This window comes from Cryptomeria japonica, chromosome 6 (assembly GCF_030272615.1).
Source record: "Cryptomeria japonica chromosome 6, Sugi_1.0, whole genome shotgun sequence".
NCBI lineage: Eukaryota > Viridiplantae > Streptophyta > Pinopsida > Cupressales > Cupressaceae > Cryptomeria > Cryptomeria japonica.
The window spans coordinates 381,397,227-381,413,016 of record NC_081410.1 but is presented as its reverse complement, the minus strand read 5'-3'; the positions used below and the strand labels follow the sequence as shown (position 1 = coordinate 381,413,016).

The 15,790-nt window shown below is 37.1% G+C and overlaps 1 protein-coding gene across 1 annotated transcript in view; it reads left to right on the top strand.

Moving 5' to 3' along the window:
• Window positions 1–2,655: 2,655 nt before the first annotated feature.
• LOC131067384 (uncharacterized) overlaps window positions 2,656–15,790 on the top strand; it is a 35,034-nt gene continuing 21,899 nt past the window's right edge. Inside the window, exons 1-5 of the mRNA XM_058002362.2 lie at window positions 2,656–2,819; window positions 2,909–3,240; window positions 4,921–5,141; window positions 5,468–5,626; window positions 6,083–6,113. Of these exons, the coding sequence (XP_057858345.1) occupies window positions 2,773–2,819; window positions 2,909–3,240; window positions 4,921–5,141; window positions 5,468–5,626; window positions 6,083–6,113 (790 nt within the window). The 5' untranslated portion in view covers window positions 2,656–2,772. The remainder of the gene's footprint in view (window positions 2,820–2,908; window positions 3,241–4,920; window positions 5,142–5,467; window positions 5,627–6,082; window positions 6,114–15,790) is intronic.

Sequence of the window (15,790 nt, the reverse complement as noted above, 5' to 3'; positions counted from 1 at the left end):
CACATTGAGGGGGGGCTTCTTACTCTCTCTTCTTCTTCTCTCGTATGGGGGGGGGGGGGGGACTTTTTCCTCACATGGGGTTTTGTCCTTCACATACTTCTATGAGAGTTCTTTGTATCTAGTTTTCATCTCTCTTTTGGGGGAGGGTTTTTTCCCATTGGGTTTTTCTCTCTTTCCCCGCTTTGTGAGAGATTTCATTGCATTGGTTTGCATTCATTTGCATTTGTACATGGGTACCTAACATGGCCTTGTAGTCGGGACTCATCTTGCATTGTTTAGTTGCATTGTAGACTTAAGTGCATTCCCCTAAGTTGCACTTGAGGGGGGGTGTTGGTGTAAATAATTATTTATCTTGGATATTATTACACTTTACTTAAGTTTACTTAGGTACATGCATTTCATAGTAGTTTGGGTATGAGACATTTGGGTGTTTGTGCCACATTGGGATAGTGTGTGTAGGAGAATTTCCACCTTTTGTGGACTTATCTTGTTGTTACATTCCACATTCAGTGGGTGATCCACCTCACGTGGAATATTATATTGTTTCTCCTACCTACCCACACCTATTTCCTACCTACACTTGTTTCTTATTGAGCCACATGTCATGTTTGTGTTCTCACATATCCATATAGCCTTGCCTATATAAGCAGGCTTATATTCATTGTATGTAACACTTGATGATCTAGTTGATCAGTATTTTCATCTTGATAGAATACAGTTTATTTCTATCATCTATTTTGCCTCTCTTGTACTTTTCATTGAGCTCTTGATCTTGGAAAAATCTCACAAGTATTATGAGATGAAGATAATAATTGGGCGTAGAAGGAAAGCGTATGAGGACTATCCTCACAAGAACATTCAACAACATTTGGTAAATATCAATATATCCACATATGATGGATTGGGTGAATATTAGCTAGGGTGTGGTTGCAAAATTTGGATTCATATTTATCCTTAAACCCCATGTTTGAATAAGAAGCCATTAATTTTACCATCTTACCCTTGAGAGAACGTCTTATGAGTGGTGGTATCATGGCATGGTGCCCTAAGGTGACGTAGAGGCATCCTAGAAGAACCCAAATTGGACCAAATTACAGAAGCATACAAACCTCTCTCGAGCTTCACAAAGTTAATAGAGTGTGTTGTGTGATTCATATGGGGCCGAGTGACATCTAGTTAGGTCAAGACCTATTCACACTAGCATTTAGATCTCGCTTAAGCAATTGGGACTCATACCCATGTTACACCAACTTTGGGACTTGGGAGGCCGATGTGGATCACTTCTAGTGTTGGGGATTAGTATTTAAACATGTTATGAGGTATAAGAGAGCATTGGCAGTAGTGAGGGTAGGTAGTTAGGAAGTAGTAGATAGGGGAAGGTTGATTCAAAAGACTTCCATTTTATTGTTAGCATTGTAATAAGCCCATGAAAGATTGTGAGCTTGCATGTGGGGCCAATGGGAGGTTCAACTTCAATACTTATTCTTGGTGTGTAGTACCCAATTTTTTATATTGTATAAATTCAATTTCAATACCTACTCCCAAAGTGTTGCACCTAATTTGTGCATCTACACTTAGCATATGGTGCATGTGGCCTTTAATGAAAATTTATACATTATTATGTGGATTTGTCATTTACTAATTTCAATACAACATTATATTTCAATATGTTAATTTCTCAATTCCAACACATTACCACGTCACTTGAGGTTTATGTTTTTGACTCATCCATGAGAATGTGTTGGTTTCGGTATTTACCCAATTTTTGTAGTTTATCATGTTGTCTAGAATTTAATGTTGGATTTATTCTTTAACAGTTCATATTGAATATAGTAAACAATCTCCTTCGATTAAATCTTAGGGCTCTATTTTGAGAGCCCGTTTATTTGTATTAGTTGAGCTCATATTGTTTGATTTATCTTTGATGAACTTTTATTGTTTAGTATTTGAAGTATTTTATTCACTACTCCTTAATTTGAACTATGACTCTCATTTTACTTTCAAAAGTTTATGCTACAATGTTGCCTAACTTGTAGGAGAAATTCACTATGGAGTACTCAAACTCTACTCTATTATAGCGAGATAATCACATGCTTTGACTCCATTATAAGCACCCACACAAACGCTGTCAACTCAATAGCAATTTACTGTTTCAATCCTAATTATAACCTACAATTTTGATGAGTGAAAATAGTTCAAATGAAAGGTCAAAATGTATTGAATGTGTTTATGCTATAAATGGAGATTTTGTTGGGTAGTGTACAACTTTTAAGGCTACTTGATTTTGATAAAATAAACATGTATTTATGTTAATTATATATAGAAATGGTTTTGTAAACACGCCTTAATAGTTTTTCTTAAGTATTTAAAAATTTAAGTTTGATTATAATAAGCATCAAGTTTTTTTGAGAATGATATTTCTCAATGTATTTTAGATAAATTTATCAAAATATAAATATACTAATTTATTATGCTTAATACCATGCCAAAACAAAAAACCTAGAAATAATGATCAAAATTTGATCCCTACAAATTATAATCCTTAAAATTTAAGATTAAGATTATGCATTACTATTGCATATGCATAATTTTGATTTACAACAACAATTTGCATTGGCAATAAAACTGCCTTCCCAACATTTAGAAGGAACTTGTTTGCATTACAACTCCTTTGTAAAAAACACATAAAAAGATTCGATAGCATTTTTGCATTTAGGTCTGAGAAAAAGGCGCGAGATTTGAAGCTCACCAGAAAAGGAAGTGAGGAGCGACATGGGGATATCACTTGTTCATGTCAACTACTTACTCAATTCAACAAGGTAAATCCTGAATATTCAATCCACAACATCGTCTATATAACTTTCAACTTCTGTAATTTAATTAGCGGCACCTTTTTTTGGGTTTGGAGGATGGCGCCTCTCAATGAACTTTTCCAAGCGCCCAAGCGACTCAGAGCTGCAAATTCCGGCTCTGGCGCCAACGCCATTGCAATTTCCCTCACTTCACATAGCTCCATCAAAGACCAAACGCTCGAAGCATCACACCATGACAAGGCGGGTGACCAAAATTCTTCCTCTTTCATCTGTGAAGATAAGGAGAGCCAAGAGTCAAAAGAAGCTGCTGCTGGTGTTCAACTGCAATTGAACTCTCAACAAATTATGCGAATGGAAATGAACAAATCACAAGCGAGAGCCAAGCGCATGCGCAAGATATGTGAAGAGAGAGTTGCAGATGCCAAGGGTAAGGGGTTTACATCTTTGTTTTGTACTTCAGATGGATTTTTCATTTTTTGGTGAAAATTTAATGAATTCGTCTGGAAAACTCTTAGGTTATGATGCTAAGACGGGAGCTAGAATTTGTCAGCATCTGCTGTGAGGGAAATAAAGAGCCTTTACATGCCTGCTTTCTTGGCTAGTTATCCTTTGGTCTTATAGGGTGTTTGGCCTTGTTATTAAATTATAAATTCTCGTGATGAAATTCATTGATCAAACTACACATATATGCAATAGGATTCACAACTGAATTAACTAATCAAGTAACTAATCAACTAACAACAATTAATCTTAAAAGTATCTGCAACTAACAATAATTAATCACAATGCTTTTCATCTTACACAGTTTATAAATGGTAGGTTAATCTCTGCTTCGCTGTTGGTTTGTTAGAAGCCTTTGATTTGGATCCAGTTCAAACCTGGTTTGGGTCTTGGGATGGGTCCTTTGTGGGGTCATCTACGGTCCTGGTAAATGAACTTGCATTTAGTTGGGTTTGTGGCAAGTTGAACCTACGCAAATTTGGGTTTGTCTAGCAAGACCTGAACAGAACTAGGATGACTCCACTCCACCTCCCCCCAAAAAGGATCCTTCAATTGTTTAATGTTTTTTCTCAGTTTTGCTATGTTACTTCAATTTTCTAGGACGAGGCTGGCAGGAAACAAGGGGATGAGTTTCTTATATAGCAAGGAAGCGGTAATAGTGTTGTGGGATGTAGGGTTAGAGCATATTGACTTGTATGCTTCCACTTCCTAACATTCTTCATTTTTAGAGGAGTCAAATAGCCAGCCGCATACTGTAGTGTGAGTGCCATTGGCATTCCTTGTGGTTTTTCTAATCTACCTATATCATTTAATGTCAATGATGATCTTTTTGAAAATCCATGACATTGGTTGATGATTTTATTAATTTAATTTTGAATGATGAATATTTATCACAATGTTTGAGTTTGACAAAATGACATTGACTTGGTAGTTAGTATTTTTAATTTTTATGGCGGTTTGGTTTATGATGCTAAGCAGTATTCTGAATTTGATTCCTGTTTTAGGCTGCAATTTTTTTGTTGTATGGAATGAACCCAAATTAAACCTAACCCCAAACTTTTTTTTGCCACTGGAGTACCTGGCCTAAACCTGAACCAGTAACTACCTTTGCATCACTTAAAAATCCAAATTAAACTACATAAATGCATCCTACATTTATTTTAGGGCCTTTGGATTGGTCTTACAACCACACAAGCTCCTCTCTCTATCTATGCTTTCTAATCTATATCAAGGAGATAAAGGTTGCAGCTATGTTCAAAACTCTATTTCATTAACGACAAATTTGGAAGTGTCCACTCACCTAGGGCTTATAGTTGCGATTTTAAAGTCACTGCTCAATACATTATGCCATGTTTAGCAATTTTTTTCACAGTAAATAGGTAATATGTATAACTGCATTAACATGGAGAGCATGGCCAGTGTGGTTTGAGTTTCATCGCACCAATTGATCTGTCTTACAAATAGAGCAATGCCTGCTGGCCTTTTTTTATAAAAAGCAATTTCATTCTATATGCATCAAACATATGTGGGATGGGCTACCTGTTAAGACTGTTGAATGGATTAGCTTAAGGTTACGTTGGTTGTATTTTATTGTTTTTGGTTTCAGCAAAAGGATTGCCTTTTCCAAAGCTAGAGGACCTCATTGTTGAAGAGTCTTGGTTGGATGCTCTTCCAAGTGAATTTCAAAAGCCCTACATGCAAAAGCTTTCAGAATTTGTGACACAGGAATCTAGAGGAAGCATTCCTATTTATCCACCTCCTGCTCTTGCGTTCAATGCCTTGAACTCATGCCCATTTGACAAAGTGAAGGTTGTCATTATTGGTCAAGTAAGTTATATTTTGATCCCTCTTGTTATATATGTTTTTATGCTTAGACCAAAATTTCCAAAATGCTATGAAGTTTTAACAGATTAGCTGTGTGCTTGCTTTTGACAAAATAGGTTTAGTAGACAGTTGATGAATCAATTTCTTTAAGGATTAGAGAAAACAATTCCTTCGTCACTTTCAGAACCAAATTGAATAAGACTTGTTACTGGTTCCACACAATAAATATCTCAACCATGAAATAGTTTCAGATTGATATGGTTTTATTTCCCTTCTGTTCATTGTTATTTTAACAGTGTGTGCTACTTTGTTTCCTGTGGTTGTTTTAGGATCCTTACCATGGCCCAGGCCAAGCAATGGGGCTTTGCTTCTCTGTTCCAAATGGTATCAAAATGCCTTCAAGCTTAGTAAATATATTTAAAGAGATCCAACAGGATATTGGCTGTTCTCTTCCCTCTCATGGAAACTTGGAGAGATGGGCCGTGCAAGTATGTGCACATTTTATAATGCCCTTTTAATTCTTTATTGTGACTATATATATGGGTTTATCTCTTTAGTGGGAGTGTTTTGAATTTTGAAGTGATTGTTCTAGTTTATCTCATATTTCAGTTGCAACCTAAGAATTACCGGTGAACACTTCAGAGAATTCTATGTTACATGTATGAACTTGTGCGAAAGAATAGTTTATAATGTACATCTTTAATTTTACTGAATATCTTGCTGCTTGCTCTTTCTAAGCCTGGCATTGTTATTGTATTTTAATGAAAGTATTATTGTTGGTGTTTGTTTTTCTAAACTTTTGCATTTAGGAGCTCTTGTTCAAAGATTATATTTTCTCTCATTTGCATGTTGTTTCTGTTGGTATTATCTTTATTGAGAGTTAACATCAATAGCTAGAATATGTAGAATGCAGGCATGACAAATTTTGTTGTCTTTGTCGACAGGGTGTTCTTTTGCTCAACACTGTGCTCACTGGTATGTTATGGTCTTATTTTTCTGTAGCTCGTTTTTCATATTTATTGTCAAACCGTTTTGAACACAGCTGATAATTGATAACCAGCTATAGCTAGCATCTTTTGTTGATAATCAGCTATGCCAGCTATCAACAAAAAAATAAAATAACCATAAATTGCACTTTGAGAACACAGCTGATAATTGATAATTCAATATATATTGTCAAATCACAAATGTTAAATCAAATTGGTTTTATCATAGTTGAATTACTTGAAATCAAGATTGACTTGACAAACCAAAAGTATAAATGGAATTCAATTTCTTGGGAAAAAATGGGAAGCTAAGAAACACTGAAAACTTAATAAAGTAGGGAGGAAAATATTGTTTTTGTTATTTCAATACAAATAAAGGATAAAAAAATGGCACTTTTCCATCTAGAGAAGTGCAAATTTTTATTTTTTTTGCTTTCTAAAACTAGAGCGAGGGTGCAGCCCCCCAATGGGGTTGAAAGACATCAAATTAAGACCTTTGATGCCAAAAGGATCTTCATGTTGCATGCCATTCATAATTTTGCTGCTTTTAATCAAGTTCCAAATCCTTCAAAAACTCAATTGCATTTTTTTAAGTTTCTTTTGAGATCACTTTATATTAGTGTAATTGCACATGGAAAATCAGTACAAATCAATAATCATCATGATAATTACAGCTAGTTATGGTTTTTTACATTTTTTTTGCTTTTATTAAAACCTGGTGGATTTGTCCTGTGTCTGTCCTGGGATTGCACATTCAGATTTGATACATGTCAGGTGTACTCAGGCCTGATGCGCAGGCCTGGGCTAAAACCCAGGTCAGACATATAGCAGTATCAAAGTTGGCCTAGATTGCTCCTAGTTTGTGCATTGTTATTGGCAAACCCAGCTTTAGAGTAACTTTTAATATTTATTTTTGTGTGGGATGAATATAGTAACATTGGTTAAACTGTAAATTTGTGAGCCGGATTGCAAATTAGATTCTGACAATGACCATTCGGTGATGCCTATTGGGGATTGTCACTACATTTGGTTATTATTGACAATTTGTGGCACCCTTGTTTTCCAATTGTTGATAATGAATCTAAGAAATCTTTGTGGGTATCTAGATCAGTTTCACTTCTGTGTTGTATTTTCCCTTTGCTATTCCCTAGCGAAATCACCCAAATGCAAAATATCCAAAATTTGGCTAAATGTTTGAATGTTATGAGTCTTCCATTTGATAGAAGAGCCAAATGGGTGCTCAAAATTGCAATTTTGATGAAGTTTGGGGCAAATTTGGTTAAGTTATGGCTAATCAAAGCTTTTTGTGGTTCTTGGAACTAATGCTGACAATGATGGTAGTTCCAGGATTAGTCAGAATTGCCGATGGTTCTTGGTTCCTCACCTAGGCGCGATCATTGACAAGGAGCAAAGTAAGGATTGGTCAAGGTAAGAAATTGGCTGAGTACAGAGTGTTAGAGGTTCTAGTGGTTCCAAGCACTATTGTAATCGTCAACGATGTTCCTAGTTCCACGTTGGGATCCAACCCCAACTCCAAGGCAAGATGGTGTCGATGGAGAAGGACAAGACAAAGGGATAAAGGCACCAAGGTGGCAGCGTGAAAGGAGTTGGGGGAAGTGAAGGAGTTAAAGATTTAATGATGAAAATAAATCTTTTAACTAAGTAGATGTTCAAGGTTCTAGTGGTTCTTGGATCTGCTAGAACTCCTGGTGGGGTTTTGAGTTCCTCTGGAACCCTCAATCCTCAATTGACGGGCTCCTAGGAGAATTGCTTAAGTGAAAAGTTAAGAAGGTATTATAAGATATAGGTCGGGTCCAATGCTTGACCCTTGAGGAATAAAGACTCAAGAAAAGGACTAAGGCATTGACGATGGGGATGTCGTTGTTCTTGGAACCACTAGAACATTGATGGGTTTTTGAGTTTCTTCGAACCCTCAACGTTGATCGGCAGGGTCCTAGGAGAATTGCTTAAGCTAAAAGTCAATAAGGTATTATAAGATATAGGTTAGACCCAATGCTTGACCCTCAAGGAAGGAAGTCTCAAGAAAAGGACTAAGGCATTGACATCGGGGATGTCGGTTGTTCCTAGAATTGTTGGAATCCTTGATGGGGTTCTCATTTTTAGTCGAGCTCTCGACCCCTAATCAATTGGGTAAAGTAGAGGGACTTTGCGTCAAAGGAAAATGAATGAAAGTAAAGTGAACTCAACAAAGAAGCAAAAAATGTCGTTGGCTGTTCTAAAGGTTCCTGAGACTGCTGATAGAGTTCCTAAGTGGCCCAAAATTGCTGATAGTGGCAATTTAATACCCAAAAGCACGAAAAGGAAAATTTTAAGCGCAAGAGAGTTTTTAGGGCGTGAAATAGGTTCTTGCCAACTCTCCTACAACACCATTATTGCTCACCGACATCTTCCTAGCTACTCGAGTCAGATCTTTGGTGGCTACAAGGATGATTTGGTTGTGTTTTTGATGCAAATTTTGGGGGATATGATATGCCATGCCTCATTTATTTTTGTAGTCTCTTGTTATCAGCAAGTTATCTCCAGATCAAGATTTTGTGCCAGTTTTTACGGGCACCTCTTTGGTAATATTCAATGCTCATTTGATCACGTCTTTTCTTCTCTAGGCAAGCTGGCAGCTAGGGTTTCACTTGGCCTACCACGTTTCCCTTTTCTAGGCTTCCTCTTTGTGAATAAAAGGTAGTTTGTTGTTTATTGTAAGGGTCCTTCCTTTCTTTTCCCTTCCAGACACATGCGTTTTGCAGCTCTGTAATTGTAACAGGCCCTGGGCCTCTATATTAATGAAAGGTAGCATGTTTTTTACCTCTTCGCATCTTCCCTATTGTGCAAAGCTTTCGCCTTCATGGTTGCATGATTTATGTGTAATATTCTCCTGTTTGACTAAACAGTCACTAAGGGCTCGGAGACAAGAAACAGGTTCATACTTCATGATCATTGTTGGAGGGACGGAAAGATAAGGATCAGATGCTAAATGGCGGTTCAAATAATAAGAAGATTATTAATTTGATTTAGAAAGCATACTGTGTACATCCAAAGAGCGATTTAAACATTATTATATCTTCACTAGTGCATGAATAATACACCATCAAACCATCCAAGGGAATAATAATTTTATTGACCCAAGGGATGGCAATCGAATATTATGACTATGAAATAATTATCTAAAGCAAAATACAAGAGGAAGTCCCTCACATTAATTAGTTAGTAATGCACACATTTCTGTCGAAGAAGAAAATAAACAGATCGATCAAAGGCATAGGGACGTCTCATACACTATCGCTGCCCAAGGAAGGAACTACTACTATCTGAAACTAATCAACTAATGACATTGTTAGCAACAAGGAGGAGGCATTATTTGGCACATAACTAATTCAGTTGTTTGCATGGGTTATGGATGTTGAGACACAACTTCTCACATGATGCCCCTTCATTGCATATTAAAGGAGGATCATGGGTTCATCATAAAGCAAGTAGTTTTTTGTTTTTTATTTACATTCATTCCAGATTTTGGGAGCGCTCAGAAGGAGCCTTTAGTAGTCGAGAAAGAGGTGGTATTTCACCACCCCATTTGCAAGGCTAAGGTGCACAAGCATAAGGCAATATTCGGGCAAGGCGTCAAGTAGATATCACATTAGCATAAGGCCAAGGTTCAGGGAAGGCGATCAGATTGAGACAATTGTCTCTTGTATATGTATACTCGCATGATTGTAAAGATATCACTCTGAAACAGTGATTGCATATATAACAAATCTGCTTTTTTATACACCAATATACATTTCTGATCCACTCCATAGTATTCGCATTAAGAGAGGATTGGTTGGTAGATATATCATACAGCCTTTCATTCTCAGACTGGTGAACATATCAGTCTTCTTATTTGGATTTCAGAATCAATAATAAACTTGATCCTTTTCATTATGATAATATTTCGCAACATTATTGATTGAATTCCACATTCTCTTACTAAGCCATTATATATATAGTCCATTTGTACAATTCTTTAGGGATAATTTATTCATTGCAATATTAGACACTTAATCTTCAAGAAATAAGGCAAAACTTAAATTGGCTCTACAAGGGACATTAAATTATGTTATATTTCTATGCATGCATGTTGTGTGAACTCTCTTTGTAGGGGACATTTGTGGATAGTTCTTCCCATTCAGCACTTGTCCAATTCCTTACCCTCATATTTGCCTCTAGAAATCTTGAAATAGAGAATTGCGTGAGTTCCTTAGGTAGTTTCATTGATATTTGGTGCTGCTAGTGAGGAGGAAGACATCATATAGTCTAGGTGCATCGCCACCCTTTCCCTTTCATGCATTTCTTCTCTCCTTTTCCTTGGGGATTAGACAAGGAACCAGCCCTTAATTTGGAGGATTGGCTTCTTAGCAAGGTTCCACACCTTGAAGCCATTCCCATGTTTTACTAACATGTTGGTTTTGGAATCCAACAAAAGGGTGTAGTTCATATCGACAATTGGGAGTGAGATTTTAGCCTTTCAGGACAGTTTCAACAAGCACCTGGTGACTTTGTTAATTCAAATTTGGGTGACTTTGCTGGAATGTACCCAGTTCTGTGTTTTGAGTAGATCTTTTTTCCCTGTTTAAATATTATTAAAATTTTTCCTAGCTTCCTTTATGCTTCAGCATTTCAAGATACCATGGACAATGCATGTTTCCCCCTACATTCCATGAAAATGCAAGTTTCCACCTCCCTATCATCAATATCAAGTTGGAAGTGCTGCTGGTTTCACATCATATAGCTCTGCTACAGCAGGTTATCAGCACTTTCCTAGTGCTTGCCTCTCAACCACCTTGCCCAGTCTTCTTGGCAACCTGCATTTGATTACTAGCAACCCTAGGAGGCTTATTTTATTGCCAATGAGCATGCTTAATCCCCCCATTTGGCTGCAGGACACTGATGACTTGGAGAATCCTAGCTTCAAAGGTATGATGTTCAATATACAAGAACAGTTAAGGGCTTTTGAGTTGCAACAGGAGTATGATTTGCAGCAGGAGGAGAGTGCTGACCAAAACTATCTTCATCCCTAGCCCTTGCCTCCATGCCCTAGAGGAGAATCAAGTCCATTTGTGTGAAGAAGAGTCATTGGAAGGTGTTATTAAATTTATTAACAAGATTGTGGAATAGTTGGCATAATTGGTGAGGAAGCAAAAAATCTCCATTTTGTTTCTAAATGGTTTTCTATAGAAATCCATAGGCGTGATGTGTGAATGCCCATTTTGAGCTAGAAATATGAGGTAAAGGTGCTTCTACTTGAAAAAGATAAATTGACCCTGAAACATTGGGAAGTTATGCAAGAAATAAACCTCCTGAAAGTGGAAAATGAGAAACAAAATCATAAGATTTTGAAGCTAGGAGAGGACATAAAGAAATGTAAGGATAGATTGAAAAAGGTGGTGGATTCAAGTAAAGCCTCTATCGATTCCAATATTGGAAATCTGAAATTTTTGGAGAACCTGTAGAGTGCAAAAGGGAATGCTAAGTGGGAGGTTCATGAAAGCTAAAAGTGTCCAAATACCAAACTAGGGATAATACAAGTAAAGCTAAAAAGGGGAAGGACAAGATAAACATTAAGGAAGTCTAGTTTATGCATGAGGAATTGGAGATGGCTAAAGCCTTGTAATACAAGTCCTTTCTTGTTTTTGTGGGTTTTGGTGGGCTTTTTTCTTCTTTTTTGTTGGTTGTTGTTTTGGTTCTTGTGTTTGTTATTCTAGGGTCAGGTTTTGCAATCCCTTTGGGGTTGGTTCATGCAGCGGCCTTATTGTAGGTTTGTAGTAGTGTTGCAACTGTTATTTATAGCGTTTACGATCCTTTCAAAACCATCTCATTTGAATCAAAACAAAGAGGATAGGGCCAAAGGTCAACCTTGTCTAATGGATCTTTGTGTCATGTCCCCTTTTCTATAACCTATGTTGTAGTCCAAAATGCCCATTTCCAAACTCAAGTGTCTTCCTTGATAAAAATTGTGTATGAGTTCTTCCCCTTCATTCTCCACGTGTTTGCTGAAGATCCCCAAAATTCCCAAGTATGAAGGCATGGCTGGTTTGCTAAGTTTGTGTAATCCGTTGGTGTTGTGGAGTTTCCCTTCTCAATACAACTTTCCTCCCAAGTCTGCTTCCTCTCCCAACTCCATCGGGGTATTAGACTTCCCCATCTAGTCATGCCCTTTGTCTATTCCCCACCTTCATTCCCTTTTCCATCGGGACTTTCAGGAAGGCGAACTTCCCCTCTCCAAATTGGCCCGCTTTCATACCCCGACACTTGAACTTCGACTATCCTACCTCTTTTCACTGTTTACTTTCACCTACCTCCTTGTATGTCTAGAGTGCCATCGATGCTTAGAGTGATGACATGTCATTTAGAAGAATTTCCCATGGCACATAAACATTATATAATAAGGAGGGTGTGCATCCACATGTACCTCTAGCGATGTACACAAAGAAGATGAATTTGATCATGTTTCAATTCCAAAGGGGTTACTTGCCATACTTGTTTGAGGAGAGTTGTAGGTTGCAGGGAACCCCCCTCCACAACTTCCAAGCCCATTTCTGCCAAGAGGGCACCATTTTGGGCTCGATGCAAAGGGGAATAGAGCTCACAAGTACATGAAGCCATCTCTAAGTACTAGGCCTATGATAGAGACCATTGTGCAGTTTTCAAGGCTCTTCCTAGGTGTTTAAGATTGTAGAGAAAGGATCGAGAGATCATCATGAACAACCAACAGACACCCTCAACAAGCAACTGCAGAGAACACTAATTATTCAGGCATCTAGATTCGAGGACGAAACCCCTTTGACAAAAGGAGTGGTTTCACACAAAGCTTGCGATGAATTTCAATAGTGGCCGATATCGGTATTTGAGTTTGCATGACACTTGTAGTGTTGAGGATATTAGCATTTGTGTTTCAGTTTTCCGTAGCTGCTGTAGCAGAGTATCGTAACATTTTACAATCTTGTTTAATATAATAGATGGTTTTCAACTTGGGTTCTTTGTAAGCGTGTATCCTTAGTTTGTTGTTGTGGTTGTGCACTCTTGGGTTTGTTATTATTGCAATTGTTCCATTTGAGTCTTTTATTATTGCAGTAGCAGCATTTTTTTTCTATTAATAATAGTATATCAAAACAGAGTTGCATTACAAGGAGCATCTGCTCCAGCATAGTTCAGTATCGATCACTGGGTAGCCAAAAAAAGTAGCAGCATTTTGTAAAGCATTTCCGACCTGTTTAATATTAATATAGTTTGCACTTTATCTTCTTTTGTGGGTTTGATTTGTGATTAGGGCTATCCATGTAAATGCAAGAATGAAACAAGTTTTTGCGTGTTTGCTAGATTTGGGTAGAAACAAATTAGGATTTTCTCTTTTATGGCCCAATAATGAAATCTGAAGCATAAAACTAAGTTATTAGAGCTGCTACATAAACATTAATTCAATCTAGGGTTTTTGAAGGTTCTAGTTAAATATTTAAGCTAGAAATTTAAATAGCCAAATATATTGCATTATTATTTGTCAGGGACGTTACACTTTATGAAGAAAAAGGGGAAGAAAGCTCATTGTTAACATATATGTGTGCAAAGGCATCTTTGAACAAAACTTCAACAAATCTACAAAATAATTCTCAAAATCCTAGAGCACATAGAACAATAATTTTTAATCTGCCATTCAATTGTGCCATATGCTTTTTCAAAGTCAAGAAGAGCCATGAAAGCATTTTTCCTAGAAGCTTTAGCTCAACGCATCCCTTCTCAGTTGGTAAGAAAATTGTCTAGATATTTCTCTCTTCAAAAAAACGTGTGTGAAAGGGAGATAACGTGGGATAAAACTTTTTTACCTGATAGCCAAGACCTTAGCAAAGATCTTGTATAAAACATTCAAACGAATAATGGGTCTCCAATTCTTAATCTATGTAGAGTCACCATCTATAGGGAGAATCTTGATCATACTCCTATTGTTAGAAATCAGGGTTCACATGGATAGCATTATTAATATGGTTAATAATATAGAATTATGCACGTTAATATTAAGTAGTTGAGAAACAATCTAATGCCCCCTTTTCCACTCTAGTTTGTTTTGGGGACCGTAAGCCTATTTCGGAGACCCGTGGGTTAGTCTAAAGCAAAAATTAGGGTTTCCTACCTTTGGGAGGATGTTTCTGCATTTTCCAAGGCTTGTATGTTGGAATTTGTCAGTTTGGGTTTTGGATTCCTTCTGGGTTTTCAGAAAGCTTCGCAGTGAGGGTACATGCATGGCAAGTTATGGAGTTTGATTGACTTACTATTTTTAGTAAGTGGAGACAGAAGCAGTTGAGTTCTCTGGATTTTTCGGGGTTTTTTGTGAGCTTTGCAATGTTATAACATGCAAACCAATCTGAGGACCTTTTCGGGACTTACTATTTTTAGTAAGTTTGGCAGCTTCTCAGAATGTGATAAAAATCACATTGGAAACACTTACTATTTTTGGCAGTATGCTATTTATAGTAAGTACTATTTTTGGCAAGGGTTCTGCAACTCAACTCAGTGGCTATTTCTGGTAGTATTATTTTGGCAGGATCTTGTGTTCACTCAGATGACTATTTTTAGCAGTTCAGTTCAGAGCTCCAACTCAGTTCAGTTTTGGTGATTTCCAGCATTTCAGTCCCTGGCTCAATTTGGCAATACTCAGTATTTGAGGAGAAGGTATTTTTAATATATTAATACCTTACGCATAAGGTTTTAATATTTGATTATTTTATGGATGGACGACTTAGGAAAAAAGAGAAAATAATAATTTTATCCTAAGTCTACTTTGGGCGAATTATTTCAGCCTCTTGTTGGACACCAAAATACAATGCATCATTATTATTTCAGCCTCTTTGTTTGACTTAAGGGTGGACATGTTTGGACGCCATATGCTAAGGGGAAAATATGAAATGCAATGCCTAAGGGGTGAAATGAAATGTAATGGAATTTGGGCGCCATTTGAGTGGAATTTGAATTTGAATTTGGCTGGCGAAAAGTTATAAATACAGGCCTTGGGCTCTCATTTGGATATCCATTCTTGTTTGATAACGAAGTGTTGTTGAAATGCTGTTAGGCTTTCTACTTCGAGGGATGCTTATCTCCTAGTGCTTTAGTTTCGTACTTGAGGGATAGCACCTAGTTGAATCTGAGACTGTTTCTCATCCAGAGGAGCAGATTGGAACTCATGGAAGATGAAGATTTTTGTGGTGTTCTAGATTTTGGAGTGCTGTAGTGTGTTTTTCGGGTTGCTGGTTTGGTGTGGCTGAAGCGTGTTTTTGTTCGTAGCTCCTTGTGTGTGCGTCAGATCATTCTGGGTATTTGCTCATTCATCTTCTATGTCATGGGCAGTTAATCTTGTAAGTTTTCGTTGGTTTTCTTGGAGTACTGAATTTTATTATGCAAGTTGAAGTTTTTTGCTGTAAACGCCTTATGCTGGGAGTGCTTTGGGTTGTGTGCCATGGGTTTGGACATTGTTAGTTTATGTCTTTTATTTCCATCCTTATCGCCATCATTATATCTATCATTTGCATTTGTTTGGAGGTGATTCTGTCAAGTGTGGAAAGAGTTATGAGTAAATTAGTGAGTTCCTAGTTTCCTGGTTTGTGTGTTTTCAACGTTTTGGGGATA